Raw genomic sequence first — 27756 nt, 5'->3', positions numbered from 1 at the left:
AATGTACCTTGACACGATTGTCCAGTTCCAGAAGTCGAATTTAATTCTAAAAATATCGTTCTTAGAATGTACCTACATTTTTCTGGCGAATCAGACTTCACAAAACAAGATTTCGTATTACAAGCAGAAGGCGCGTAAATTAATCATTCAAAGAAATAAATTAATGATTCGATGCAAAAGAGAACTGTTTTGATAGTTTTCAGTAAGCAAAATTATAAAAATTAATACTTTATTCCTCCGCTTTTCTTATTCCCAAACAAAAGACATATTTGAGATGTATTTGGAATGATTTCGCCTATCCTGATTATAAAAGATAAGGGTTTCATTGACGTGTTAAAGTAGCCGCCTGCAACCTTAACACGAATCTATTTTTTTCGCGGATGCATCGGCTCTCTCGAAGAGGACCACAAGAGTGACGCAATATTCTCGTATGAGTCGTGGTGACGAGGCGGTCGAAGAGGGACATTGAGGAGAGGAGAGACCGGACGAAGACGAAGAAGACGAAGAAGAAGCGGTGTCGGCAGTCGGGGAAGCAGAACCTGGCAGAAACATACGAACCTTCATCGCGATCGCATCGTCGTCGCGTATCCTACCCCCTCGTACGCGCGCACGAAAATACGACACGTCCGTTGAGAGAGCTCAAGTGCGAGAACCTGACTCCTCGACAAACTAGTCAAGCATCCGAAAAAAAACTTCGAGAGTAGACCAGGCAAGCCGAACAGCTACAACTATGGTTTACGAGAGCGACTTCTATACGACTCGGCGACCCTACTCGCGGCCGCTCGTCTCTTCCTACAGCGTTACGGTCAGTATTCTGAGAGATTCTGCAATTTTTTTTTTTATTTCCTTACGCCAAGAGAGAGCGAACTGGAAATGTCTTAATAATGTTTTTTGCTAAACGTGGTACTAACGTCGAGAAAGAGAGAGAGCCCCGTTTGCGACAGGAAATAACAACCCCTCGTACCTTGTAGCAGTCAGACATCAACCCCCCGTATGATCTCGCTGGATCGCGCCGACGTCTCACCGGTCGATTTATGCATTCGGTACATCGATCATTCTTTATGTCAAAGATTTCACTCGTCTTTGATTAGTGTTCAAAATTTAAAATGTTTTGTTGATTTACATTTTGTGAAATAAAATATGCCACATTTCGTGATCTTTAGTAATAAAGCAAGAATGATATTTAAGATTGCTAGCAGCAATTACGTGAAAAATTAATCGAAGTAAAAGTTGAAAATCAATTAGAGTCGAATCGGATATTAAATAACGATCGATATTAAAAGATGATAAGCATTGAAAACAACCGATATTAATTAAACAATCTTTTAATGATTTTTTATATGTCTTATCCGCAGTCTCTTAATGTCAATCACAGACTATATATATAAAATAGCTTTTCGAAAATAAAGCGAAATATGTGAATGCCGGGAAAAATGCTTATTAACTCTTAATCCATCATGTCGACGTGTGTGACGATAAAATTTTTCTGTTTTCTTTTTTTTTTTATTTTTCTATCATTATCGAATATTCAACTTTCAAAACAGTGATCAAGTTTTAAGCTTAATAATTTTATAAATATCTCTGAGAAGAATACATAGAGATCTCAATAAAAAAAAAAGTGAGAATAACATCGAATACATTCATTTAATTTAAAAATTATAATATCGCCGAGAAGATGAGTCACATAGAGCAAAGTATAACAACGTTGACCTGCATTTGGTCGGTCGCGATTTTGCTGCGGTCGCGACCGACATGCCGTGAGACGTCGCGGTGCGAACGAAGCGAGAATTGAGAACTTGGCACTTGATTCGTCGACGAGGTCGATCGACGACAGAGAGCGAGGGGCGCGACCGGAAACACGACCTCGATGAATCCAAACATTCTCCGTCCTCCTCGAGGATCCCATGAGAATCCTCGTCGCTGCTGTTCGTCGTCGAGCTCGACGTCGCAACTTGTCAAAATCATCACCGAGACAGATCTTGACTTCCACACTTCACTCCGACCACTGTGTTTATCACTACTACTACTACTACTATACTAGCACTATACTACCAGATTACTGCTACCATTACTATTACTACTATTACTACTATTACTACTACTACTATTACTACTACAGCTACTACTACTGCTCCTGTACTCAAGAGAACGTGCACTCGGTGTCCCGGAGAACGGTGAAGGGTTGAACTTTCCGGCCGGAGAAAGTTGAAAGGATACAGAGGGATACGGGAGGGAGTTTTCGGAAACATTCCAGAAGAATAGACACAAAGATTCTCACGAAACTATTATTCTCATCATATTTGCACAACACAGTTTCATGGAGCTCGCGATTCAATTCCGTAAAACACAAATTCTTGATAGAATTCGGTGAATGTTTCTCGGTTTCTTTGTTGTGTTTTTTTTTCTAAATAATTTTTTTCTAAATAATCATAAACTCCTGAATCCACGAGTAAATAATGGATCCTTCCAGGATCTTTCTCGCGTAGGGCTTGTGATTTATCCTTGTAATTTGTTTTTGTTTTCGTGTTACATATGACTACTCTTGATAAATTCAAGGGATAGCACATTAGATCTCTTGGTCCATAAATGTTGTCCATGTCCACCCTGAAATAATTAGGGAAACAATTATGTGTGTGCACAATAGGACTCACTGCACATCGTTTATGTTAATCGCAACTCGATCTGTTGTGAGAATTGTTCATGAACATTTTGCAGAATCCGCGCAACAACATATGTTTCTAACCATCGATAAATACTTGATGTTTTTTTAATTGATGTTGAATTAAATTAATTGAATGACGTTACGACAAACGGATGAAAGCAGAGAAAGAGAATATTATTATAATATTTTTTAAAATTTCTTATTTGAAATCTTAAAGAAATTATGTTTTCATGAAAAACATTATTAAGAAAATATTGTTAATTCATTATTAATTGATTTAGTTTTTATTTCAATTATCATAATAAAAATTCGCAAAACTTTAAGAAATATCTTTTAAGGAAGACTCAAAAGTTTTATTTTATAGTCATTAATTTTACTCGATAGAGATTCTATTCCATTGCTATCTGATTAGAAATCTCTCTTAGGCATAGCTAGAATTATTAAGAGACTTGAGAATCTGGGTTAACTTTCGGGATTGCCATTCATCACCGGTCCGACGATAAGCAACCGAAGACAGTGCGAAATAAATGGCACGTAGTTGACAGAAGGATGTTCTTGCAAAGGAAATTGCACGCCTGAAGACTGTGCTCAATTCTCAACTCGTCATTGTTAAACTAAAATCTTTTATATCTGGAAAATAGAGGAAAAGAAGGGACAGTCACAATAATTATTAATAATTACTGTTTGAAATTATGAAACGTTCTTAAGAATTACTCTCAATCTAAATAAAAAAAATGACATCTTATTGCTAGTTATATAAAAATTTACAAAAATAAATAAAGCATTTTGTGTTATATATGATTTTATGAGCAATACAAATAAAAAATGAATAACTATTCAAAATTCAAGATGAAATTATTCACGAATAATCTTAATAATCACAAATTTCAATTACGAATTATTTTACTTTATGTATTTTCGCTCGTCAAATATCAAGGGTTATAAATTTCACGATTCGAAGAATATAGAATACGAATCGATCATTGTCTTCGTCAAATTCTGTGACATTACAGATATTTTGGCAGCTAAAATCAAACTTGTTGCATTTCAAATTGCAACTCTTTCTCGGACATAATTCGATAATCTCTGATATACGTATATTCTATCGAGTCCTGCTCACAGGGCTTGACTCGAATCGAGTCGGCCAAATTCATTTTTCTGCCGGTGGATCTGAGATCCGAGATTCGCTGGGTCACGCGGTATCTAAGTTTAACGTCGCGAAGTCCCGGAAAATTGCTGCAACGCTATGAATAGCTTCCGTTCTGTAATTCTCTGCCCTCCGGCAGCTCTATTTATAATGATTTTGGATTTTCTGATGTTGGATGGTTCCTGCGTCGAACCTTATCCTGCTTTTTTTTCTGTTCTGCACGCCTGTTTTAGCGGCGCGAATTACGCGAAGCTCCTCAGATTCATGTTTGCGTTTCGTGGGTTCAAGTTATAGAGTCAGATTGCCATACAGCGATTCGCTTTGCTTAGTATTGGCACGAAGAGAAGAAAGAGAGAGAGAGAGAGAGAGAGAGTTGCTCGTGCTTAATACACGTCTATTTATAAAGATTAGAAACGACTACGTTTCGCAGAATTAATGACTGTTTAATGTCATCGTCCGTAAAAGGCAAAATTAAGGAGATAGACACTGCCAACATTATTCATTCAAATTTTTCAGATAAATGCTATGATTTTTAGATTCTTAATAATTTGCGTCCTATAATGCTATCTTGCCAAACGCTATTTTGCCGGTTTCACGATTGAAATTATATTACAATAATAACACTTTAATTGCAATAACATCGTAATTATTCTAAATTGCGATTAGAATTTACCAATATATAGTCATATATATGGAATTATATATAACTACAATTATAATATACAATAATCACGATAAGAGATATTATAATTAAAGCGAAAAAATAAATAAATATAAAAAATTAAGGGTGTCGAATCAAATACGCTTATGTATAGAAATCGATTCGAAATGACCTTGATATAAGGTATATATGGTGATGCTTCGATTCGTTTGAAAATGAAGAGCAATTCGACCTTCTATAGTGACGCGAAGATCGCATTCCAGATCGTACGATGATTATTAAGATATTTGCCGTCGTGCTACGCGTTCTCGAGGGGAGAGAATCGGTGTTGCGTTACTCTGCCCTAATTTAGACGCACCGACGGCGCGACGCTGACGCCCACCGTCAGATTTCGTCGACGTGAGAATTCATATACGCGCCCACCAACGCCAGCCGACGCGAATACATCTGTGCGAGGCGTCGTCTCCTCGTATCTTCATGGAACACGTGTTGAATCAATATCAAAATAATCCGCCTCCGAAATTCCCAATATAAGATATAATCATCTTAATTCAGATATACCTTGGCAGCGAGAAAAAAAATTATGTAATTATGATATAAAAATAATCATCTGTGAAAATGTGCATCGGTAAAATTTTTAAAAGTTTGTATAAAAACGAGCGGTTTTTATTAAAAACTAAGTGTTTTAATTTTTATGAAACTTCTCAAAAATTATAATCTTTCATCTTAATGTGCCTTTTTGTTTTTATCTTTGCTATTTGACGGTGTATAATTCGTAAGTAAGCGTCAAGTCGAAAGGTATAGAGGCTAATTTTTAGAGGGAGACGCACTCTTTATTTATGTTAGAAAATTTCTCTCGAGACTCCTTTAATTCGTTTCGACTTTATATCGATGCACATTTCTTATATGAATATCTATCTCGCAAGTCTATATCGGGATTTACGGGATAAACGCGATAGCTTATGACGACGTCCTTACGACTCGCAGAATACGGGACGAAAGATTAAGTTTTTTTTATCTCTACTTTAAAGGGTCTTTACTTTTATTTTTTTAACATTAAAAAGGACCGAAAGAATAAAAAAACATTGACATAGAATTTCGATATCAGTCTTTTTTTCTTTTCAAGTGCGGTATCGCAAAAAAAGGAAAACTCTTAGAAGATGTTCTACTTCTCAATCCTTCAATTATTTTCAAATGCTATTGAAACACATTTTTATGTCATATTCTGTAATAAAGAAACAAGATAAAAATATTTAATTAGATGTTTTAGTGTTAACTAGTATGAACAAAATAATTTATATCATATTTTTAAATTGAAATTTTTAAATTCAGAAATATATAACACACTGAAAAAACTCAAATGATATAAATTTCTACATATATAAGCTTCTACATATACAATATTAAATGCTGTATTTCTAGCACTCACATCTTTTTTTATCGAGGTTTTAATTATTGACTATTAGTGTCATGGAGAAATTTGAATAAAATCTGAATTAAGATTGATGATGTATAAGAAGATGTATATTTGAATCAGCATTTTAATATACTTGTAACACATATACATCATATTATGTTGATGATTGCCAAATAAACGATAATAAGCCAAGAGCTAATTTTAATAGAAAAACACACGACATGTTTCTGTTATCTTTATGCGCATAAATGCACGTCTGACATTATTCTAATAATGGTCAGCATTTTGGGAATTTGCGGAGGTGATTATGAGTGGCTTGTCTATCAAGCTCTCGGGAGGCCACCGTTCACTCTATTTATTTTCGTGTAAAAAAAACATGCCAGCGTTAAGTTTCGTTCGAGAAGTAACAAAATTTTTCGATCTTCTCTCGACATTTTTTCAATAACATTTTCCTTATAAAAAATAGATGGCTTAAAAAATAGCTAAAAGTAGTACTCGTAAAACGCACACAATATTGACAATTTTATTAATGAAAATTCTATTACGATTCCTTCTCTTTTATTCTAAAATAATTTTTAAATATCTTTAAACGAATCTTATAAATAGGACTTATTATTTTTTGAATGGCATCAATATTATATGCGATATAAAGAAAAAAATTATATTTATTCGGAAAATATTATTATCTTAATAAATTTTTCAACAAATTATTAAATGTTTTCGAAGTAAATAATTCTTTATTTCACCGTTTCTCTCTCAATCATCGTCTTTTCGGAGGTAACTTCTTTTACTTGTCGACCTGAGAACAGTTTCGGGCGAGTAGTCATCTCTTCTATTTCAGTACTTTGATTCACGCTGCGCGCGTCGTTTTCGATAATCTCTCAAAGCTGTCTTATTCCGTGATCTGAAAAAAGAAAATTCAGTTCTGATTGTACGGATATATTCAATAATATCGAGGAGAAAGCTAAGCACAGAATTAATCATGATTCTAATCTAAATCCACCGAATGGGACATCGAGGAGAACACGAGCGGTACCACGACGACGGTCGCGGTTTAGCAAAGAGAACAGGCGTGGCAGTAGTGGAAGAGTGGTGTGGAAGCTCAAAGAGACGTCGGTGAGCAACACTCTTCGACGAATTCGGGAAGTATCATTTTCAAAAAAGAAAAAATCAAAAAAATCAAAAAAAAAAAAAAACCAAGACTTTGCGCGATCCCAATGGAATTGCTCTGCGGATCGAGAGAAACTCGAAGACTCTGAATAACTGATAATCGCCTCGATTGATGTTTAATGGCTTGACGATTCGTGATCCTGACGGGTCGTTTATCGGGCACAAATTTGCAGACGGAAACCAAGAAGCAGGACTACTTCCCGTGGGAGAAGGTGCCGTTCGTACCGCGACCGTCGTTGGTGCCGGAACCGTTCACCGTCTGGGGCCGCAAGAAACAGGATCCGCGTAAGGAATTCTATCAGTACGCTACCCTGCCGGAGAAGGAGGGCGTGGTGCGCGGCAAGGATGCCGCCAAGGACGATCATATCCGTCAACTGGTCGACGGCGGTGCCGTGTCGAAAGTCGGTCTGGATGCCGCTGCTGAACTGGCCACCCGCGGCCACGTCTTCGAAAAGGGTGTACTCGCACGGCCGTCTAGCAGGATCAAACATGCCACCACGCCCGCCACTGGTCGCACCAGGATCCTGATGGCTCTCCATACGCCATCCTGGTATCGATTCTAACGACGTACGAAAAGAAAGAGAGAGCGAGAGAGAGAGAGAGAGAGAGAGAATACTTTGTCGACTCCCTTCTCGAAAAGAAAGATGCAATTAATATTAATTGATTGATATTTGTGGGACATACGTTATATTCTTCGCATAAATGTCTCCGCTTTATTTTTACGATATAGAGACAAAGTGGGGATAATCGCATTATAATGATGATATTAAATATAAATTTCGGATAACGGTTACGCGCGTAACATTATATTTGCTCTATTTATTTTGTGCTTCGATGTGTCAATAGCGGATTAGATCGTTAGGCTTAACCAATCAATTTTTATAGAAAAATATTTTCAGTGGATTGTTTAATTTCTATCCTCTTAAGAATTTCTTGGGTTAGTTTATTTTATTTTATTAAGAATTATGGATTTTCTGGATGTAATGAGAAAGGTATCTTTACGTTCGTACATTGATCATTTCGAGCCTTCAAAAATTGTCAGCGACTCTTTCCCTCTAAATGTTTGTAAAAATAATAAAATACATCTTTCATTTGCAGTTCTTGACGTGGATTCACGGCGCGAAAATTCTTGCAGTTTGCTCTTTTTCATGGAAGGATTGACGCGCCTGAAAACGCGCAGATCTCAAATCTCTCGTAATAAATCTTGAAAAAAAAAAAACGACTATCTCGAAAATTCTCTCTTTCAACCTACTAGTATAAACGATTGCGATCGCAATATAAAATCGCTTGTAGGATTCCGTTCTTTTCGTTCCAATGCATTCCGTATTATATACGCATTTCCATGCCTCTCGTTTTTTGGATTATTCAACTGAATCTTGATTATATTTTTTTTTTTTTTTTTTTTCACGAACACGAACATTGTGCGCATAGTCACATATTCACACGTGTATAAGATGAAATCAATAAAGTTATAATGTCATTTTATAGAGACGATTTCATCAGATCTGTCGCAAGACTGTAACCTAGATTAATTAAATGAGGATTTAATTCATTCCTTCGTACCTAGTGTAATCACGCGCGGTTATATCAAGTCCCGATTAAACATACCTATATCTTTCTTTCATCTTCTATTATTATGGATTAAATAAAAAAAAGATAAATTGATATATCTAATAATTACTAAACAATAATAACATATAACAAGCAATATGAAAGAAGTCGTACGAATTCTAATTATCTGCTATCACATTTATATAACTCTAACTTGCAAATCCTTCCGATAATTTTAACTACTTATACGTGGTACTCACTAAATTGTGTGACATTAATTTTTAAAGTCGCATTATAAACTGATCGAGTAATCTTTCTGGAAAATATAGAGAGGTTTTACGATTATGCGTGTAAGGGAGAAAGAAAAGAAGAGAACTAATTTCCCTATGATATTTAATAAGATATAAAAAATCACATTCTTCACACACTCTTATAAATTTGAATAAAAAAAAGACCCCTATTTACAGTTTGACTACAATTTAAAGTCATTTTATTTATTCGCCGCTCTTCGATTCCGTTCGTTGTCAAATTAACGGAGTTTTGTATCGCACGCGAATCTGGAGTTAAATTCTTTTCCGTGCCAAACACAATCGTGGGAGAGAACGTATTCGATTAATCGAGCGAGTCCAATTTAACCGTAATTAAATTCAATGAAGCGTGAACGCGCAATCCGCCACAAAGTTTCGCGCTCGAAGAAGATTCGAAACGAGACACCGAGTGCACACGTGGCGGGACAGATGTCTACACATACATACACGTTACGTTACACACACACACACACACACACACACATACATACGTACATTCGTAATATTACCTACGCGTTTTTTGGCAAGGGCGCACATTCGTTGCCCAACACTCGAAGTGTTCTGAATATTTCAGCAAGGAGACATTATTAAAAATTACATACGTTATATACCGCTCTGCGTTTATAGTTGGCCCGCACGTTGTGTGTCTACAGATACATTGACATGTTATTAGCGTGAACATGTTGCTGAGATCCATCATACTTTTGCCTCTATGTAGGAAAGTAAATTATTCATCCTCATGTATCTTCCTCGGCATTTAATACGATTCCCTTTTCTTTTCTCTTGAGTTTGTTAATCCTTTGCATTGTAACTCGCGATTGTTTCGTTGACTTATCAGAATCATGCGAGCGATGTGAAATTAATTAATTAATTAAATATGTATACAATTAAAATAGATTTGTATCATCTTAGAAAGAGACATCATATCTCCAGCGTGAAAAAAAATTGACTCGTTTATTATATTTTCAAAAATTTTCATTATACATCGCGGAGTTCAAACTACAAATGGTGGGAACTCGTTCAGCTGACGCGAAATAATGAATGTCTCGCGAGATAACACACAGCGAAGGATTAATCGTGCTCATGAAAGTCCAACGAAACGTTGGATTTCAGCGTAGTCTGGATCTCGCCAGACTTTTTCCTTATCTGGCCGCGAGCCCAGCCGGCCATCTGGACGACATTGTTGGTCGAACATCCTCTTAGAAAAATAGCTTTGCAAATCACTCTTTTAGAATAAAACGAGTACATCACTCGCCGCGCCGCGGATTAATTATCCGCAAGTAGTTATGGTCAACGTCAAGCCAGACGATGCAGCGGTGCACCTGTCCGTCCGTCTCCCACCTTCCACGCCTCTCTCCTCTATCGGCCGGAGAACAGAGCCAAATGATATTTTGAGAACATGAGTATTTCATCATGAAGCGTGCGAAAGAAAAAGAAAAGAGAAATTTATGGCAAAGCTAAGTGCCTGAAAAAAATATATAGTGCCTACAGAAATATAACTAATAAAAATTTATATAAAATGTTCCTGAATTAGTAAACAAACTATCATCTTTTCTATGAATTCTATAAAGCCAACTTTCGATTGATATTTTTAATATTAAATATCTTTATCAATAAGTAATTAAATAAATAAATAAATACACACACACACACACATATATATGTTGTCTATATCTCAAATACATATCTCAGTATATTTCAAAGTAAATCTATTTTAAATTGAATGAAGAATAGCTTTACTTTAAAAGCTTTACTTTATTTGAAATTTAATTTTCAAAGAGAGAGCTCTACATTTCGTATAACTTAAATCTTATCGATGCCTTGACATTTTCAATCTATTCTCCGACCGAATAAATCAATCACGATATCTCTAATATGATCAGGATCTTTAAATTTCACAACCTCTATTTCCGGATTCGAAAATCCATTAGTGGCTCGCGGATGGAAAACTATGAGAGTCGTCCTGAGATAAATAATGCCTGGCATATATACATATGTTACTTTTATACAAACATCCACACTCTGAAAGATTTGAAGGAATGAAAAAATCTGTAGAAATTTATATCTCATGAAATAAATCGCAGTAATAGAACTTCAGTAAATATAATGCTAATATTATAATTTTGCCAAGATAATAATCTTCTTTTATATATTTACAATTTTTTTACATTGATAAGCTCTTGTATATATGAATAAATGAACGAATAAACACGATGACATTATAATAATTCATGTAATGTTAACGTGTTAAAGTGGATTACTTTGCACCTTGCGGTTTTCATCGTGTAATACGGCAGAGTAAATCCGGATGTGCCGGATGTAACGATCGAGCCGGGACTCGTCGACGGAGACGCCGCGCCGTTTTCCAGAGGCGAGCCTGTTTTCCTCCATGTCTCGTTGACCTTGATCTAACCCCGAATCCGTAGACGCCTCGCCATTACGTGGTCCGCGACTATCCGGAAGCCGGGGTGAGGTCGGCCCAAGAGCAGTACAGCTATTCGTACACCAACTCGAGCAGCTCGTCCAGTACGGATCCGTACAGCAGCCGTCCCCAGAGGAGCAGCTACACCCAGGAGAGCGTCGTCAAGAGGGAGAGCGGTCCGTACGGCTCGTATTCGACCGAGAGATCGACCAGAACATCATCCGGCGGCGGTCCCGGAAGCTATCGCTCCTCTTACGAGTCTACGAGTTCCGGTCGTCTGCCCGGCGGCACCACCTATCGCCATTACTCTTATCGAGTCTAAAATTGCTCTCTCCTCCCCGCCCCCGTCGATCGCATTTCCATCTTCATCTATCCCGACGACTTTTGAAATTACCTATACATCGGCGAGAGATATCAAGGATATTGTATCGGATATAAATAATTCATTTTCGATGTGAAACGCCACGAGCCAAATTTTTTGCAATATCACTCTTTTCGGCGTCTGTTTTACATATTTAAAAATGTGTAGAAATGCAAATACAAACTCGCAAACGCCACACACATCGCGCTTTTTGGTATTAATAAAAATGGCTGGTGCAAGAAGAACAAAAATTACAAAGTTAAATCTTACGTCGGAGATTCTGTCTCTCAGGATTGTAAAGTTAGATCCAATGACAGCAATGATAAAAATACATAAAAACATCGAATCACACACATAAGTGTATTTTTCCACAGATATCATTTATGGTTTAATTTACGATTACATTACGATTTAATCTCATTTGATATATAAAAAATGAAAACTTATAATTTGAGAATCGGAAAGTTTCAAATGGAAATTTTAGTTTGGATCGGTCGTCGGTATTGATGAAATTGGAATATCGTTTTTCTGTCGCTCGCCGGTATAGGATTCTCTTTTGTCTTCGCGTCAATTTTGTACGCTTGATTTTCTTTGAAAAAAAAAGTATTTGGGAAAAAAAAGAAATTTTTTGCGCTTCAAAATGTTCTTCAATGGATCGGCAGGAAAACGATTCTGATATTTTTAAACCATTATCACTCGATTTATCGCTTTTACCGTAATCCGAACTGGTGATAAATCATGCTGCATTTAGAAAGATACTAAAAGCTAGTCGCGCTATATAATATCGAGATCAACAAGCTATATTTATTGTGTTGGCATTTTAATTGAGTTTAGTTCAATCGATATAAGCGATACGCATTGCAGGTGGTTCTCGATTTATTTGCAAAAATCTATGTATATTCCAATTTGTAAATCTTGAATTTTGAATTCCTTCAAACTTTCTGCACTTTATGGGTAGCGCAAAAAATTGTAGCAATCATCGCAATAAATTGCATGAAATAATATTGAAAAGATTTGTGTCAATTTTATATACATAAATATTTTATCGATTCTTGTCGATATTTAATCGCGAATCGGAAGTCGCCTGCAAAAATTCTAAATCTCGCGGACTGTGCAACTGTTTGTGTTTAATTATATATTTAGTCCCTAATAATGCCTTCTCCTAACTTGCAGATTCTCCTTTTTTCCTTTGGGAATGTTTTAATTTTTCGAGCTAAATAAGCGTTTTTCATGAATCATATCCTTAGTTTAGTGAGTGTTAATCGAAAAGTTTTGTGTCATCCCGATGTTTCTACGAACATGCGTCATCTTACGAGATATGTATTGCTCTATTGCAAGACAATCTATAATCTCGGGAAATGAAAAATGTGATTAATACAATAAAGAAATATTACAAATAAAGAAATATTTTTTGTGGATAAATCGCTTAATATTCAAATAAATACTATTTGAATGCAATAAAAGAAGAATATGGAATGATAATATAAGAAATAATAAAATTTAATTTAGAATTTTCTTTAGAAGTTTCTCGCGTTATCTACTCTCGTTAATATTGACAAAGATTTGATTAAATTAAAATTCTATATCAACGAATATAAAATAAATTATATTCGTCAACTTTTGAAATGTAAATTCTTCTCGTAAAGAATCATATCGGCAGTAATTCAAACATCATAGCGCCTGTATATCAATTAATAAAGCCTTATAATTCTGAAAAGTTTAATTTATTAAGAATTATTATCTTGAAATTATGCTGAAAAAAAAATTATTCTTATCTATGTATCATCGCAGGACATTATAAAGAGCCGCTTTCTACATAGTTGTTTTCTTCTCGCAAGATGAAGCGAGCTCTATTAATCGTGACTAACAACGACACATTATCATCATCATCAATATTATCATCGTCACTGTCGTTGTCATCATCATTCGTCGTTCATCATCTAGATAGACACACAACGCGACAATTGGCCAAGTCGGTATCTCAAACATCACGAAAAAAGACTCTTCGCGGCATACGAGATTTTCTGCGCCCCTTTCTCTCTTTTTCTTCCTTCAACGCCCCTTCTGTTTATCCCTTCTCATCAACCCTCTCGAAACTCAACGAAAGAGCGTTAAGCAAACGCGAGGCAAACGAAATAGCGAAGAAAAAAAAAACGGGACGAAGAAGAAAAGGAGCGATACACGCCACCTGAGTCACTAACCGAGTGTTGTTCTTCTTCTTTCTATTTATTCTGCCTCTCACAAATGACTACTCCTCGTTCCTCGCCATCGTCGTCACCGCCGTCATCGTCGCCATCGACGCCTTCATCGTTGGATTTCAATGGATAAAAAATTTTAAAAAATGATTGAAACACATCGCTACCCTCATGAACGCGCGATCGTGCAGGATCGACCCATCATCATACCGCTATCCAGCATCATTCAGGTAGGTACTTTCATCTGTTGTTGTATTATGATTGAAGTGCATTGCGAATAATCGGTTGCTTTTTCATCACTACGAATGCAATAGGTGCGATCGTCGATTCTGATTTTTGCATCGCGTCCGGCTTGTCTTAATTTTGTATCGGAATTATGCAAACAGATGCTCATAGCCAGCACATCGAGTGTAGCAAATTAATTTCTATTATTTTTTATTAAAAAAGCAAACAAGTGACACGTCTTTATTCGGTTGTTCCCGCTTTGTAAATTCAGTAGTTGCAATTCAATTAAATTTTGAGATTTTGTTGAAAGTTTCATTCAAACACAAATAAGAATTTTTCAGAGATTGTTTCAAAATTTCAGGATTACTCTGAATCATAAATAGAATTAATCATAGTTTATTATCATCGACATCTGGCATCGACTGGCATCTTTACACACGATTTTATAAACAGATCGATTAGATTTTCCTTTTTCAAATAATTACAAAAATGTATTTAAAAATTAATAAAGTCGATTAATATGTAAAAAATTATAAAATGTTTAATAATGTTTTATAATTAAGTGTAGTTTTTGTAGGTTATATAATTTTAGATTTCTGAAACTCATAATTTGAGACTCTCAATCTATTAATTAAAGGAAATGACGATCGATCGTTTGATTTGCTTGCGTTCGATGACAATACTTGACATCTTATTTAATAATATGTAATATATAAAATTATATATTTATATATTCATATCATCTTTATATATAATCAGCCATATATGTATATATATATATATATATATATATATATATATATATTGCGTATTATTGCTTCAACGGCAACAGGATGTTATGCAAAACTTGCCGGTAATTTATGGAAAGGTTCTTGAAATAGACGTAATGACACGCTTTGGCGTTCTTACATCGTCTCGTGCTTTTAATTAATTACCGATTTCGAAGTTTACTAATCCTAAAGCGTTACTTCATCGCAGTAATATTCGTCTTCACGGTATCGCACGTAATTTAAGGTAATGTAACAAATTGATTAATTTTCGCTGTCATGCTCTTCATTGACACACCAAACTTAACATTGTGCGCTCGCTAATATAATTAATCATTGAAACCTTTTCTGTGTTGTTTACGTGTCGATCATGTTGTCTGCTCCTAACTGGAGATTTTCATCGAACGCTACGCTTTGCTATTGTCAAGCTTTTGGTGACGGTAATTTTTGTCAAACGATAATTTATATCAATATAAAAAAATATTTCATAAATATTAATAAAATATTTATTTTTTAATCTTTTAGAATAGAAACTTTATTAATTGTAAATCTTTGATATACAAATATAATACGATGAATTAAATTTTGATTCGTACAATAGAAATTTTGCAATACGTTATTAAAATTTAGAAATTTATTTTGATAATAGACCTTCTTCCAATTTCGATTTTAATAGAAAACACTATTGTCCTGAGTTTTTTATTTTCAACAACCGAGAATATTTCAGCAACCATGCCTCAGATTAAATATTGTCCGGGCTCTATTTTAAAAATTATTGAAATCATAAACATTTGCTTTCCCAAATTCTGCACGTCTTCGACGATAGTCTACAAATTAACATTTACATTAGATGTATTCTGTAAACCGTCACCAAACGCGATGATCGCCTGGTATCTTGTACCGAGCAATCCGCTTCGCAGCTCGCCGCTGCCGGGCGATTAGTAAAAACGAAACGTTCGTTGCCTCCAGTGGAGGAGCGTTCCTTACATGCCATACGTGGCACACAAGAGGCTCGTCACCATAATCCATTCACCGGTCCATCATGTGTATTATTCCGGCGCGATGGTACCGATAAGGGTGCGGGCGCGCGTGCGACCTAGCATCCTCGCAGCCGAGCTCAACAGGATACGTGACCTACCAAGATCGTCTACCAAATCCTACATCGAAGAGTACCTAAACTCTCGAGACAGCATAGTAAGTCTGGCATATGATTCAGTCTGATCACTCTCATTTTCTCTCCTCTCTCTTTCTCTTTTTCTCTCCTCTCTCTCTCTCTCTCTTTTTTTCTCTCTCTGTTTCTCTTTCTTTTTCCGGCCTAAACTGGCCTAACATCATAATCATAAGAACACGTGATAAGACATCGTCATTCGTTCAAGAATGAATCATCATCGACATTCTCATCATTATCGACATCGTTATCATCGTCATCATCGTGATACATCGAACATCGCTAATGGAATCGCATCGAGCATTGCAATGATCGAGATGTTCATCTTCTCCGTATAATAGATAAATTTTTAAGTGATTATAGCGAACCGAAAGAATGGATAAAAATTTTCTTGAATCATACATTTCAATTAATTTCTCTCTGTAAAAAAATTATATTAAATCTGAGGAATAATAAAAATTAATAAAATTTTATCTCCAACTTTTAAAAATTTCATTTTCAAATTATCATGATTATGTTACATGCAAAAGATTAAGCGGTTCGTTTATATAATAACATGTTACATATGTTTTTTCATAGTTTTTTGATGATGAGGCGAGGGAGATTCGCGCGAAAGTGGATTCCCTTCTTCGACGGGTACATGTGTTTGTGCCAAGGGCGACGGCAAGGTATTGACAAAAAGAATATAATGTGCATTTAATTAAATGACTAAATTAATCAAAATTTATTATAGAAATCCCTAGAGATCAATTTAATTGCCAAAAAAATTCATGTCTAATCCTCTGCCTTAATAATATAAATTATATCTCGACATATCCTGAGAAATACAAGAATTATTAAAATAATTCTGCGATTCGGAGATAAAAATACAAATATCCTTTTTTCTTTGCTTGTCACGAGATTTGTTGCATCCGTTCTAAAGTAAGCACAATTTTGCACAATTTCCGGGAACTTCCGAATCACGGAATAAAGCGCTCGTCACTTTCGCGTCCAGATAACTAGCGATCTTTTCTCACATTTTCCAGCGACTTTGCCGAAGAGATCATCCCAGAACGTATGCGCAGCCACGATTATGTTCGCCGGTTGCTCAGCGGCCGCAACAACGCAAAGAAGCAGGTAGAACACCTGAACTGGTACGAGATACCTGACCGGGGCGCCTTCGGCACCACGGCGTGCATCAAATATGTCGCTGGCAAGCCACAATCTATCAGGAAGCCGTACGTCAAGATCGCGGACCTACGACCGTTCGACGTGCGTAACGACGTCAACTTCCTCAGCTACTATAGCAAGAATCGTCAGGCGGCCGCGACTGCCTGTGAGTAATTCATCACAATGACGGCGACGACGACAATGAGTGACGATGATAACGAAATTAACGAAGATGAGGACCATATTGCGATCCTCGCTTTGGTCTTGAAGAGATTTCTCTTCAAGAGCAAAACGTCGTTCGAGGACGGTCCCGTTTTGACGAGACACCGTACGATATACACGAAACACATAGTTAGGGGCACGAGACTAACGAGAAAGTGGCGTAGCAAAGAATTTTTTAAAATTGAGCGAGAGAGAGAGAGAGCTTTCTCTCATACTGATAATATTGTATTTTCGATTATAATATTATTTAGATTACTTAAAATTTTGTTGAGTAGAATTAAAATCGTATATTTTTGCGTAAAAAATAAAAAAATATCGAAAAGATTATTTTTCATAGAAATTTATGTCACGTCCATGGGAAAAACATTTCAATTAAGAAAAGATCTGGAAAAAACAGCTACACCACGATCTCGTAGTTCGAAAAAAAAAAAATACACTATTTTTTAGATAGATTTGGGAAAATAAAAGACGGCCCCACGACGCCGTTGTGTGCAACTCTCTTTTTGTCTACTTTTTTTTTTTTTTTTCGTTCCACCGCCCCCGCCCTCTCGTTTCTCTACTTTTTTTACCCCTCTTTTTAGATTGGCTGACACCTTTTGGTTTCACACTGTCTGAGAACTTTTGTTTGTGCTGACGAGCACGTGTGTTTTTCTGGTATTTTTGCTGTTTTCTTGTTATAGTCACACAACAGTTGATCTTTCCTTATTATTTTCTTTTTGTATATACGTCTTTTTTTGTCGTGGCTGCATTATTGTTCGATAGTATTGTGTCTAATCGTACAAAAGCGCAATCGTACACACCCACTTTTCCCGTACCCCGCATTTTTGTAACTACTCTGTAAAATGTTTTCGATATCGATTGCAATAGCGCGTTTTTATTATTATTATTATTATTATTATTATTATTATTATCATTACACAAAAAGAACAATTGAATCAATCTTCACGGAAAGAGCATGTAATTTTGTTAATTTTTAAATTTTATTATTAGTATTCTTTTCATAAAAATTATTAAAAATAAGATAAAACAAATAGTATATCTTCAATTTTAAGGAATAATTTTATCGAGAAAATATAATAAATCTTTCCATTTATTTGTAAAAAGATCGACTCATGTTTTTTCCGGAATGGTAGATTCAATCATCGATTATACCGATTCATCGATACGGCGGCGGTTTACAATTTTTTACAAGCCAGCAGACGTATTGCTATTTTTGCGGTATCGGGCAACCGAAAAGCACAGCGCAAAACGTAACGATACAGTAACAAAAAAAAAAAAAAAACCAAGAGCCAAAAAATCAAAAGAAACGAAGGAACGAGAGAGAGCAAGACATTTACACGAAGGGGACTCCTGGCGAAATCAGGCGACTGGGATCGCTCGCCGAAAGCAGAATTTTGTGACGCTCGCGAATAAAAGAGCAAATGGCAGATAGGAAGCAGTGCGGCTTTTTTGAACGTTTCAGGCAAAGGTTGGAGAGAGAAGGTGCCGGAGCTGTATGAGAAGCCGAGCAAAAAGAGCGAAGACGAGGAAGAGACGGTGGCCGCTACCGAAGAGTGACTTCGTCATTCATCATCGAACGAACTGTGGCCGATATCATCACTTTTGCGTTCCGGAAGTGGCGCGTCCGCACGTGGAAGGATAGAACGATAGGCATTATGTGACATGAGAAAGCCAGGACTACGAACCGGAAAAGCAACCATCTTTTTTTTTAAGAATTAATTTTTCAATTAATTGTAAATGGATTTTGCATCATTAAAGTATAAAAGATGAAAGTTTTAATAATAATATGGCGCTCGATTCAATTTACATGAAGAAGTAACATTTCTTATTCTAAATTAATCAAAGAAAAAATATGTAAAAAAATAACGATAGAAAAAATAATAAAATTTTATTTCGCAGCAAAACTAAATTGAATAGATACAAATATAATTTCGTCTCTATGTGAGAGATTGGATTAAATTGTAAACTTTTATTTTTTTCAAATAAAACTTTATTTTATAAAATACTTTTATTGCACAGGAACTACGCAAATATATATCAATTTATCTGCTGGAATAATTTTATTCAATTTTAATATCAATTAATATTTTATTTTCGCTATTGAGTTTAATCACTGCAATTGAGAGAAAAAAATTTTAGTTTTAAAATATTATCTGTTTCAGCTTTTTTTATATATTTTTATATTCGGTTCGTAAGCCTGGCAAAAATCCTCTTATTGTTAGAGCGGAATTATTTTACCGTACGCGTTTGCTGGATTAATCACGATTGAAAAAAATCTAATATCCGTCTTCACTCTTTTTTATTTTTACTTTCTTCTATTCTGGTCATGCGCTCGTCGACCACTTCATTAAACTCCAATGTGCCGTTATTCGCAATAATCATAGAACGTGCTGTATTTTCTGAGCATCTTTCATTCGATTTTTATTCGATGGACTTTAATGAAATTGCGACGAGCGAATAAAATCATCGCGACTATCGAAACGTTCGTATTCAATCGATGCGATCTGTGAAGTGAAACAAACTCGAGAGAAGGAATACGGAGAAAGAGATAAAAAAAGAGAAACTGATTAAATTGGTACAAGAAAAAAACGTGAAACTCGTATGTGTTTAATAATAAAAAAGAAAAACAAAATTAAAAATGTTGACGCTAACTTAATGTTGCTCGAATTGCATCGTGATGTCCATTACTGTTTCGATTTTGTAACTCCTGTTCCTTCTATTCCATATTCGCGAGATAGTGAAAAAAAGAGACGATTAATATAATAATATTTGATAGAGAAGCGGAAGTTCGCAAATTAATTACTTTACTTTGCACGAGAAAGTAATGGAAATAGTAGGCGAGCTGCGTAACAAGAATGAATGCACTGTTTTCGAGGTAAGCTTTTCTTCGTGTGCTTCGTAGTTTAATCAACGACATCGTTTTGCCTCTGAAATTCACTTTTTGTGGAATCGATTAAAAATAATTAAAAAGAAATATATTTTGTCGAATAAAATTGTGCGTGTATCTTGTTACATTTCTAAGGTTTCTTTAAAATATGCTTTAAAGCATGTTTAAATATAAACGAAATCTATAATATATTTCTTTGAATATAAACTTCAATAGAAACTATTTAAAAAAAATCAAGATACGTTTAATATTAATTAAACTCTTGAATTTTGATGCAACGCAAAATTTGATTCAACAATGCAAATTTACGTTAATAAAATATTACATAATTAAAAAGAATTGGAATATGTAAAATTTATTTAACCGTATAATTTAGTAGTAAAATATTCTTTTCATATAACCATTTGGTTTCAGAGACAGAAATCTGGCAAGTCTACCGCTAGATATATCGAGTGTGATCTTTAATCATATGTCACGCTAATTCGAACCGTGACTCAATGATAATCATAATCATTTTCACGAGAAAAAAAACGAGAATTGTAATCTCATTAATTATCGATTTCATTGACATTAAAATATCGACGTATGCGATAATTCCGCGTCATCGAAAATAAGCCTAATGATTCATCCTTAATCCTTAAAATGCTTCCATCTCGTTAATGACTAATTATTTATTGTAATATTCGCTGCATACGTGTACATAAAATTTATTACCAAGTATGTACATAAAAGCGCGTATTGCTATATGTATTTCTATTCTATGTGATCTGTAATTAACTAATGTGTGTTTCATCACTTGTCTTTCATATCGATATATGTATAATAATCATAGTAATTGTTTTCTACATAATGTCGTATAATATTCGTAGTATAGTTTTCTGTCGCTTTCTTAAGTTCAATTAATGAGATCCGAAAGAATCCTTTGTCATTAATCGATTCTTTACGTTTCATGTACCCTACAGGCCCCCGTCAACCAATGACAGAACGAGAGATGCGAAAGGGTCAGTAGGCACACACAAAGTAATCTTTCTTGCGAATAATAAAAAGATAAAGTGCAGTAGAACTTGCATTGTAGACAAACGTGATTGTGGGGACGTTTTAAGAAAGAAATAAACTTTATGTCATAATTATTATTGAAAATGCAACATACAATCACTATCTTCAGAATTTTACCACTCTATAATTTCATATCTTATTTATCAAAATTGTATGCAAAAAGAATTCAACATTATTATGTTTGTTCGACATAAAAAAAATTACATTATTAATTTTTAATAACAAAATTATTTAATATTCAAATAATTAATATTTATATAGAACCTATATAAGGTGTAAAAATATATATCCCTCTCTCGTAAATATATTCAGAATATATTATACAAAATGTATCTATTTGATAAGTTCATATATCAAAATTTCTAATCAATTCAAAGGACTTCAATCAATTTAATCTCGGTAGGATTAAGTTTCCCACTAACTCAAATAAGATTCAAATTGCAATCATCATCCTTGTATTTTTCCGTCATAGTTTGATTGATGTTCTACTGTGCCCCTTTCTTCTTATATCCTCCATGTCTCACGTCTTCTGACAATTTTTAGCACGCGCATTAGGCATCGAACCGGTGGCCCAAGAACAGAAAATAAGTAAGTCTCCGCGAAAAATCGCAAAATTCATATCAATCATCTTTCGTGTCATCCCTCGTTCACGTTCAGCTTGTACACATCATAGCTCCCGTTCCGGAATCGGAAGCAAAATCGGAGAAGAAATCAAAAAAGCAATCGGAGCCGGAGAAGGAACCAGAACCGACACGTGAACCAGAATTAGAGCCGATAAAAGCAGCCGAACCCGTATCGGAACTCGCAAAAGAACCGGAATCGGTGGCAGAACCGCAAACGGAACCCGAACAGACGTCTGTGAAACCAGTGAAAAGTTCGAAATCTGCAAAACCGACAAAATCCGCGAAAGCGGCCGAGCCTAAACCAGAACCTACGCCGGAAGTTAAACCCATTGAGAAAGTAGAACCAGTAAAAGAACCAGAACCCGAGCCAGTACAGGAATCGGCAAAAGAACCAGAGTCTGAGCCTGTACAGGAATCAGTAAAAGAACCGGAACCCGAAATTCTAGCAGAATCGGAAGCGCCGGCGGAACCAATCACGGAAAATGCGCCGATCGAAAGTGCGGAGGCTGTAAGTGACGAAGCGAAAGAGAAAAAGCTCGAACAAGGTACGTTGATATTTCTCGATCAATATTGGACCGGAAATATTCTATTTCGATGGTCGGAAACGAGCTTGTCACGCGAACTTCGAACTACATCTTTTGGCGTAGGCAAAGGTCGATCGTTAACTTGTATCACTATTAACAGCATCTATTCGTATCGACTGCACGAGGATAAATGTGTTTAGTTTAGATATTGTCCAGAATCCTATTGTTCGTTTTCGTGATAAATGTCTTCCTTATAAGAATACGATGTCGACATGATCTTGCGGAATAGCGTATATGTCATCCTCTTCGACAAAATTACTTTACATAGTTATAAGATCGATATTAGAAACAGATTTACTCGTGAAGTATAAACAATCGCATTCATAGTGCATCTTTAGATATAAATTGAATTCAATTTCGAAATTCTCTCTGACAGTATCAGCTTTCCCATTCGAATAAAAGATTATATAATTTTCTCTTATTTTAATTTATTTAATAAATTGTAATAAAAAAATTGTAAAAGTTTTGGATTATACAAAATAATCAAAATTAATTTTATAATCAAAATTTCAATACTTATTGAAAAGAATTTTATCAGAATTTTATGTATATTCATCTTATACATCTGTCAATTTTAATAAATTTATTGAAAAAAATTATTTTAACATTTTTCGAATAAATTTATTAAAATTGACAGATGTATAAAATAAATATACATAAAATTCTGATAAAATTATTTAAAATGATTAAATATACGTTGTGCATCGTGTTTGTCTTTATCATCGAGATTCTAATTAAATCATTTTTGTTGCAGTAAAAAAAGAGAAAGAAGATGCCATAAGAAGAGCTGAGGAGTACCTTGCTAAAGTAGCTCGAGAAGCGCAGTAAGTCATTTTTGTTTAAGAGTGATATATATCAATTAAACACATTGCGAATGTGTCAATCGTATAAATTAAACATCAATATATAGATGCGGGATAACATTTTACATAACATTAGCATTGAACTCAGCCAAATAATCCACTATATATGTAATTCCGAAATGTCAAATTCCTGATCTTCATTCGATCTAGAGATCATGGGTTAATCCGAAATGATTTGATATAATAATCAATTATTAAAAATGTAACTTTGCTTTTAAAGTCTATTTTAGATATATATAAAATAAATAATAAACAATTAACGTGCGTTTTTTCGTACTTGCTTATTATTTTTAAAGATGTAGAATAAAAAAATTTATTTTATTAATATTATTATTAAATTTTGATCTATTATTATTATTATAATTATAAAATTATTACTTTTTTAGCAATATTTTAATTTCAATTTAATAATACTAATATGTCACCTCGGTGATAATTACAATCCTATGGGAATGCTGTAAAAGTGTTTGATAGAAGATTTTTACAAAAATAAACTATCCACAGATCATATGCATGTTAAAATAAAAAAATGTTTGCATTCATGTAGTTTAAAATTTAAAATCTTATTTTGCGCAAAATATGCGAGAAATGCGCATAAAATCTGAAATGCGAGTTTCATTAAAAAATAATTGTCAGATAACTTTCTTCATACACACATACTCTAACGTAATTCCTCTTAATTAGCAAATTTAAATATAACTCGTGGTTTAGTTGCACGTTATTTTTCCCGCATCATCTTTAACGAGATTCATCATGAATCTGCATAACTTTAACGCAGAAAAAAATACATATAATTTTATATATATTGAGAGATTATAGAGGCGAGACAAAATTTTGTGTGAACTTAAGACTTTTCCAAATATATATATATGCACTTTATTAAAAAATTAAATTTACGACAATATTAATTGAGTAAATCAAATCTAAATTAAATCAAATAAGATCAAATTAAGTATAGAAATATTATAATCTTTTTTCATCAAGTATGTGTATATAATTTAGATTTCAAATTAATACAAAGATACAAATTTCCAATTTTTTTGTGTAAATGATCTTACTTATATTCTATCCTGACATTTGTTACATTCTGGTATTCGTTTCGTCGAAATGCAAATAATTTCATTTGGGAAGGTCGGAAGAGGAGAGACGGAAAGCTGCAGAGGAGGAACGCCTGCAGCTCGAAATGGAAGAGAGAAAAGCGTGGGAGGCACTGCAACTTGCACAAGAACGGAAGGCCGAGCTTGGCGAGATACTGGAGACCGAACGACAGGAAGTCGAAAGGAAGGCGGAAGAGGCGAAGCTACAAGCGGAACGCGAAGAAACAGAGAGAATAGAAGAGGGGGAGAGGTGTGTTCCATTATTTGAAAAAAGCTCCCATAAGTGACGAAACTTGCCCCTGAGTAATAGTAAAAATAAAAAAAGAAATTAAAATCATACAAATTAAAGAAAAAAATGTGCCCTAAATATATATATATATATATATATATATATATATATATATAAATATTTTCTTTAGCACATTCTAAATAAAAATTTGCATAATTTATCAATATTTTCTATTATGTTTATTCTATTATGTTTATATATCATATTACTAACTACGTCTACTTCGTAAATTATGCAAATTTTTATTTAGAATGTGCTAAAGAAAATATTATATATATATATATTTAGGGCACATTTTTTTCTTTAATTTGTATGATTTTAATTTCTTTTTTTATTTTTACTATTACTCAGGGGCAAGTTTCGTCACTTATGGGAGCTTTTTTATTATGTTTATTCTATTATGTTTATATATCATATTACTAACTACGTCTACTTCGTTATGTTGCTTTCTATCGACAGATTAATCAACCAGGAGAAGCTCGAAGCACTCATACAAGAGCAAGAACGGCTGATAGTCGAGGAACATCTCGAAGAAATTCAAAAGCAGAAACAGGAGCAGGAAGAGGCGGATACCGCGCAACTTCCAGCTAGCGAGCTTAACGATGTCAGCGGCGCCGAAGATCCAGTGGATCCTGGCGAGATAACTAATCAGGAAAAAGAGGAAAAGCCCTGCGATGTTATCACAGATGACGAAACAAGAGTAAGTAGTCATTGAAAGCACACTAAAAATATTCTCTACTTTCTTTTAAATATCGTCAATTTATATTGTATATTCAATGCATAAAATTCTAAGTCATAAATTTTAACAATATCAAAATGTATATATTTGTAACATTGCAGGCATTTTTTAAGATTACATAATCTTAAGCGCTTATATTTTTTTGAAAAAATATTAATTTTTTTAATCAAATATATTTATGTGTATACGTCGGTGAATTTCTGTCGAGAAAGAATTATGATTTGAGCTTATTCAAGAATCGATAGTTGAAGAGACCCGTCGAATGAGTTAAATCGCAAGGGATCCGCCTTTCAGATTGAGGAAGAGAATGTTCCCGAAGAAGAGGAACACTTGGAGGAAAGACCGTTCATCGAGGAGCCAGAAGGGGCTGAAAGCAAGTCGCAAACGGGGCCGATGGCAGTCGAAGATGAACCGCAGATTGAGGAGGTCACTTCTGGCGAGGAATTCGAATGGGGTGATCAGGATGCGTAATTGGAGTCCGCTCGATTCGGACTTGCAACGTCGATGGACCACGTTCCTTTATCGTCATTATTAAATGCTAAGATTTAAAGCACCTTTCTCTGTCATTTCCGCAAACATTATTTAAGCCGTCATCATCGTAGATATCCGATATCGGTGACGGTAATGAAGAAACCTTAATTAAATTTTTTTATAATATCTAATCTGATCTCTTTTATTTTTATTTTTTCATTAAATACATATTTCACGTTCCATTAATACACATTTCGTTGTGAATTTTATTTCGCTATTTTATTGCGTTACGTTAATCGTATTAAGGTATAATTCGCGTAGATCGATATGAGAGTCTAAAACTATAGAAATTCCGACGATTATTTTCAACTAATTTCAGAAGGATTGGAGACTCGTTTGTGGTCTCGTGTCATCTGCGCGAATTTATTTCATTACTGACCATATACCTTTCATATTATCTCATATCGGAGAGCGGCAAACCGTAGATCGAGTCTGACATGAGTCTGATCGATTTCCGTTGGTCTGCCGGTAGTGGGGTGATGATGATTCGTTTATAGTCTCGGATAATATTTGGGTAGAAATATCGCGACGAATTTTAGCCGTTCATTCGAGCAGTCGAGCTAGCTTCGTCGTTTATTTTTACAGTAACAGCTTCCAGCTTCAACCATGAAATTGATTTGACTGCGATTGTCCGAGCAATCGATTCGGAAGAACGAGGATTCCGGAAATAATCGAGCGCGCGCGAGCACGTTGATAGATAATTAACGTCCATCTCGTGACTCCCCGTTGCTCAGAAATGGCAGCCCTCACTTTATCCCTAGTGTATTATATTTATTATAAAAAATAATATTTATTATAAAAGAGAGTGTGTGGTAATAATGTAAGTAATTAATATGGAGTTCGCCCTGATTTAACACACATAAAGCTGGTGAGAAGTCTTATCTTTTTCGCTAGAAGCGTTGTGAAAAAAAAATTGTGCGAAACACAGAATGTGTGTAATGTGTGAAACCAATTCTTTAATTAACAAAATCCGGCATAAATTTGACGGCATAAACTTTTTATTATAAAATTTCCATATGCCATTGACACAATAAAACAAAACTGATGATATAGATTTTTTCGATACAAAAAAAACATAAAATATACTCTTATTATCCTTTTATTCCAGAAAATTTCTTGCTGTTTTCTGCTATAAGAGACTCGAATTTAAAATTATACATAAATAAAATTGCATAATATACTAGAAATAATCGACATCGTTGTGTGCTATGTATAAAAAAAAAAAAATAAAAAAGTAAATAAGAACTTAATAAGTAACGGTTTTATCAATATTTAATTTATTGCTATATTTAATGCGCACACTAGTAATTGGATGCAACACGCAATGTATATTCACGCAATGCCTATTTTCTTTATGATTAAAAACAATAAAGATTGTAAATGTTAATGTTTAGTAATGATAAATTGATTTTACCTCGCATAACTCACAATTAATAAAATATTAACAATTAATATAAAATAAAATTAAAATTATTATAACGAACATATGTATTATATGATATATAATTTTAAAATATTTTTGATCATTTGACAATTTTCTATATTGCGATCATTTTCACAATTTCAATAATTATCATAAATTATATCAATCATTATTATCACAATTCAATAAAAAATAAAAGAAATTGCAATTATAAATTTAAAACACTAACATTTTAATCC

At 34.4% G+C, this 27756-nt stretch overlaps 1 protein-coding gene and 1 long non-coding RNA gene across 5 annotated transcripts in view; one reads left to right on the top strand and one right to left on the bottom strand.

Annotated features, from left to right (window-relative positions):
* Positions 1-479: 479 nt before the first annotated feature.
* On the top strand, positions 480-27481 carry LOC126859241 (uncharacterized abhydrolase domain-containing protein DDB_G0269086-like). Of its 4 annotated transcripts, XM_050610316.1 has the most exons (12): positions 481-805; positions 14086-14124; positions 15856-16080; positions 16634-16722; positions 17080-17369; positions 21275-21313; positions 21912-21956; positions 22042-22536; positions 23330-23399; positions 24570-24785; positions 25284-25524; positions 25858-27481. In XM_050610316.1, exons 1-12 carry the CDS (start codon positions 731-733, stop codon positions 26032-26034), a joined length of 2001 nt encoding a protein of 666 aa, XP_050466273.1. In that variant the 5' UTR covers positions 481-730; the 3' UTR covers positions 26035-27481. The 4 variants fall into 4 exon arrangements, with proteins under 4 accessions (XP_050466275.1, XP_050466273.1, XP_050466274.1 ...); XM_050610318.1 differs by lacking the exon at positions 15856-16080 and having other exon boundaries at positions 480-805; XM_050610317.1 differs by lacking the exon at positions 21275-21313.
* Positions 2309-27756, bottom strand: part of LOC126859328 (uncharacterized) — an 88488-nt gene continuing 63040 nt past the window's right edge. Inside the window, exons 4-5 of the long non-coding RNA XR_007688797.1 lie at positions 6634-6791; positions 2309-2604 (exon numbers count right to left, since the gene is read on the bottom strand). This is a non-coding gene — a long non-coding RNA (uncharacterized LOC126859328). The remainder of the gene's footprint in view (positions 2605-6633; positions 6792-27756) is intronic.

The sequence above is a fragment of the Cataglyphis hispanica genome, chromosome 3, assembly GCF_021464435.1.
Source record: "Cataglyphis hispanica isolate Lineage 1 chromosome 3, ULB_Chis1_1.0, whole genome shotgun sequence".
Lineage (NCBI taxonomy): Eukaryota > Metazoa > Arthropoda > Insecta > Hymenoptera > Formicidae > Cataglyphis > Cataglyphis hispanica.
Note: the sequence above shows the minus strand (reverse complement) of the source record. Positions and strands in the feature narration are given on the sequence as shown.

Bases quoted from the DNA above. Each gene is read 5' to 3' on its own strand.
- LOC126859241 (XM_050610316.1), top strand. From the start codon at position 731: ATGGTTTACGAGAGCGACTTCTATACGACTCGGCGACCCTACTCGCGG. The intron at 21,314-21,911 runs GTCAGTAGGCAC...GACAATTTTTAG, and splicing joins AGAACGAGAGATGCGAAAGG to CACGCGCATTAGGCATCGAA. The intron at 25,525-25,857 runs GTAAGTAGTCAT...TCCGCCTTTCAG, and splicing joins TCACAGATGACGAAACAAGA to ATTGAGGAAGAGAATGTTCC.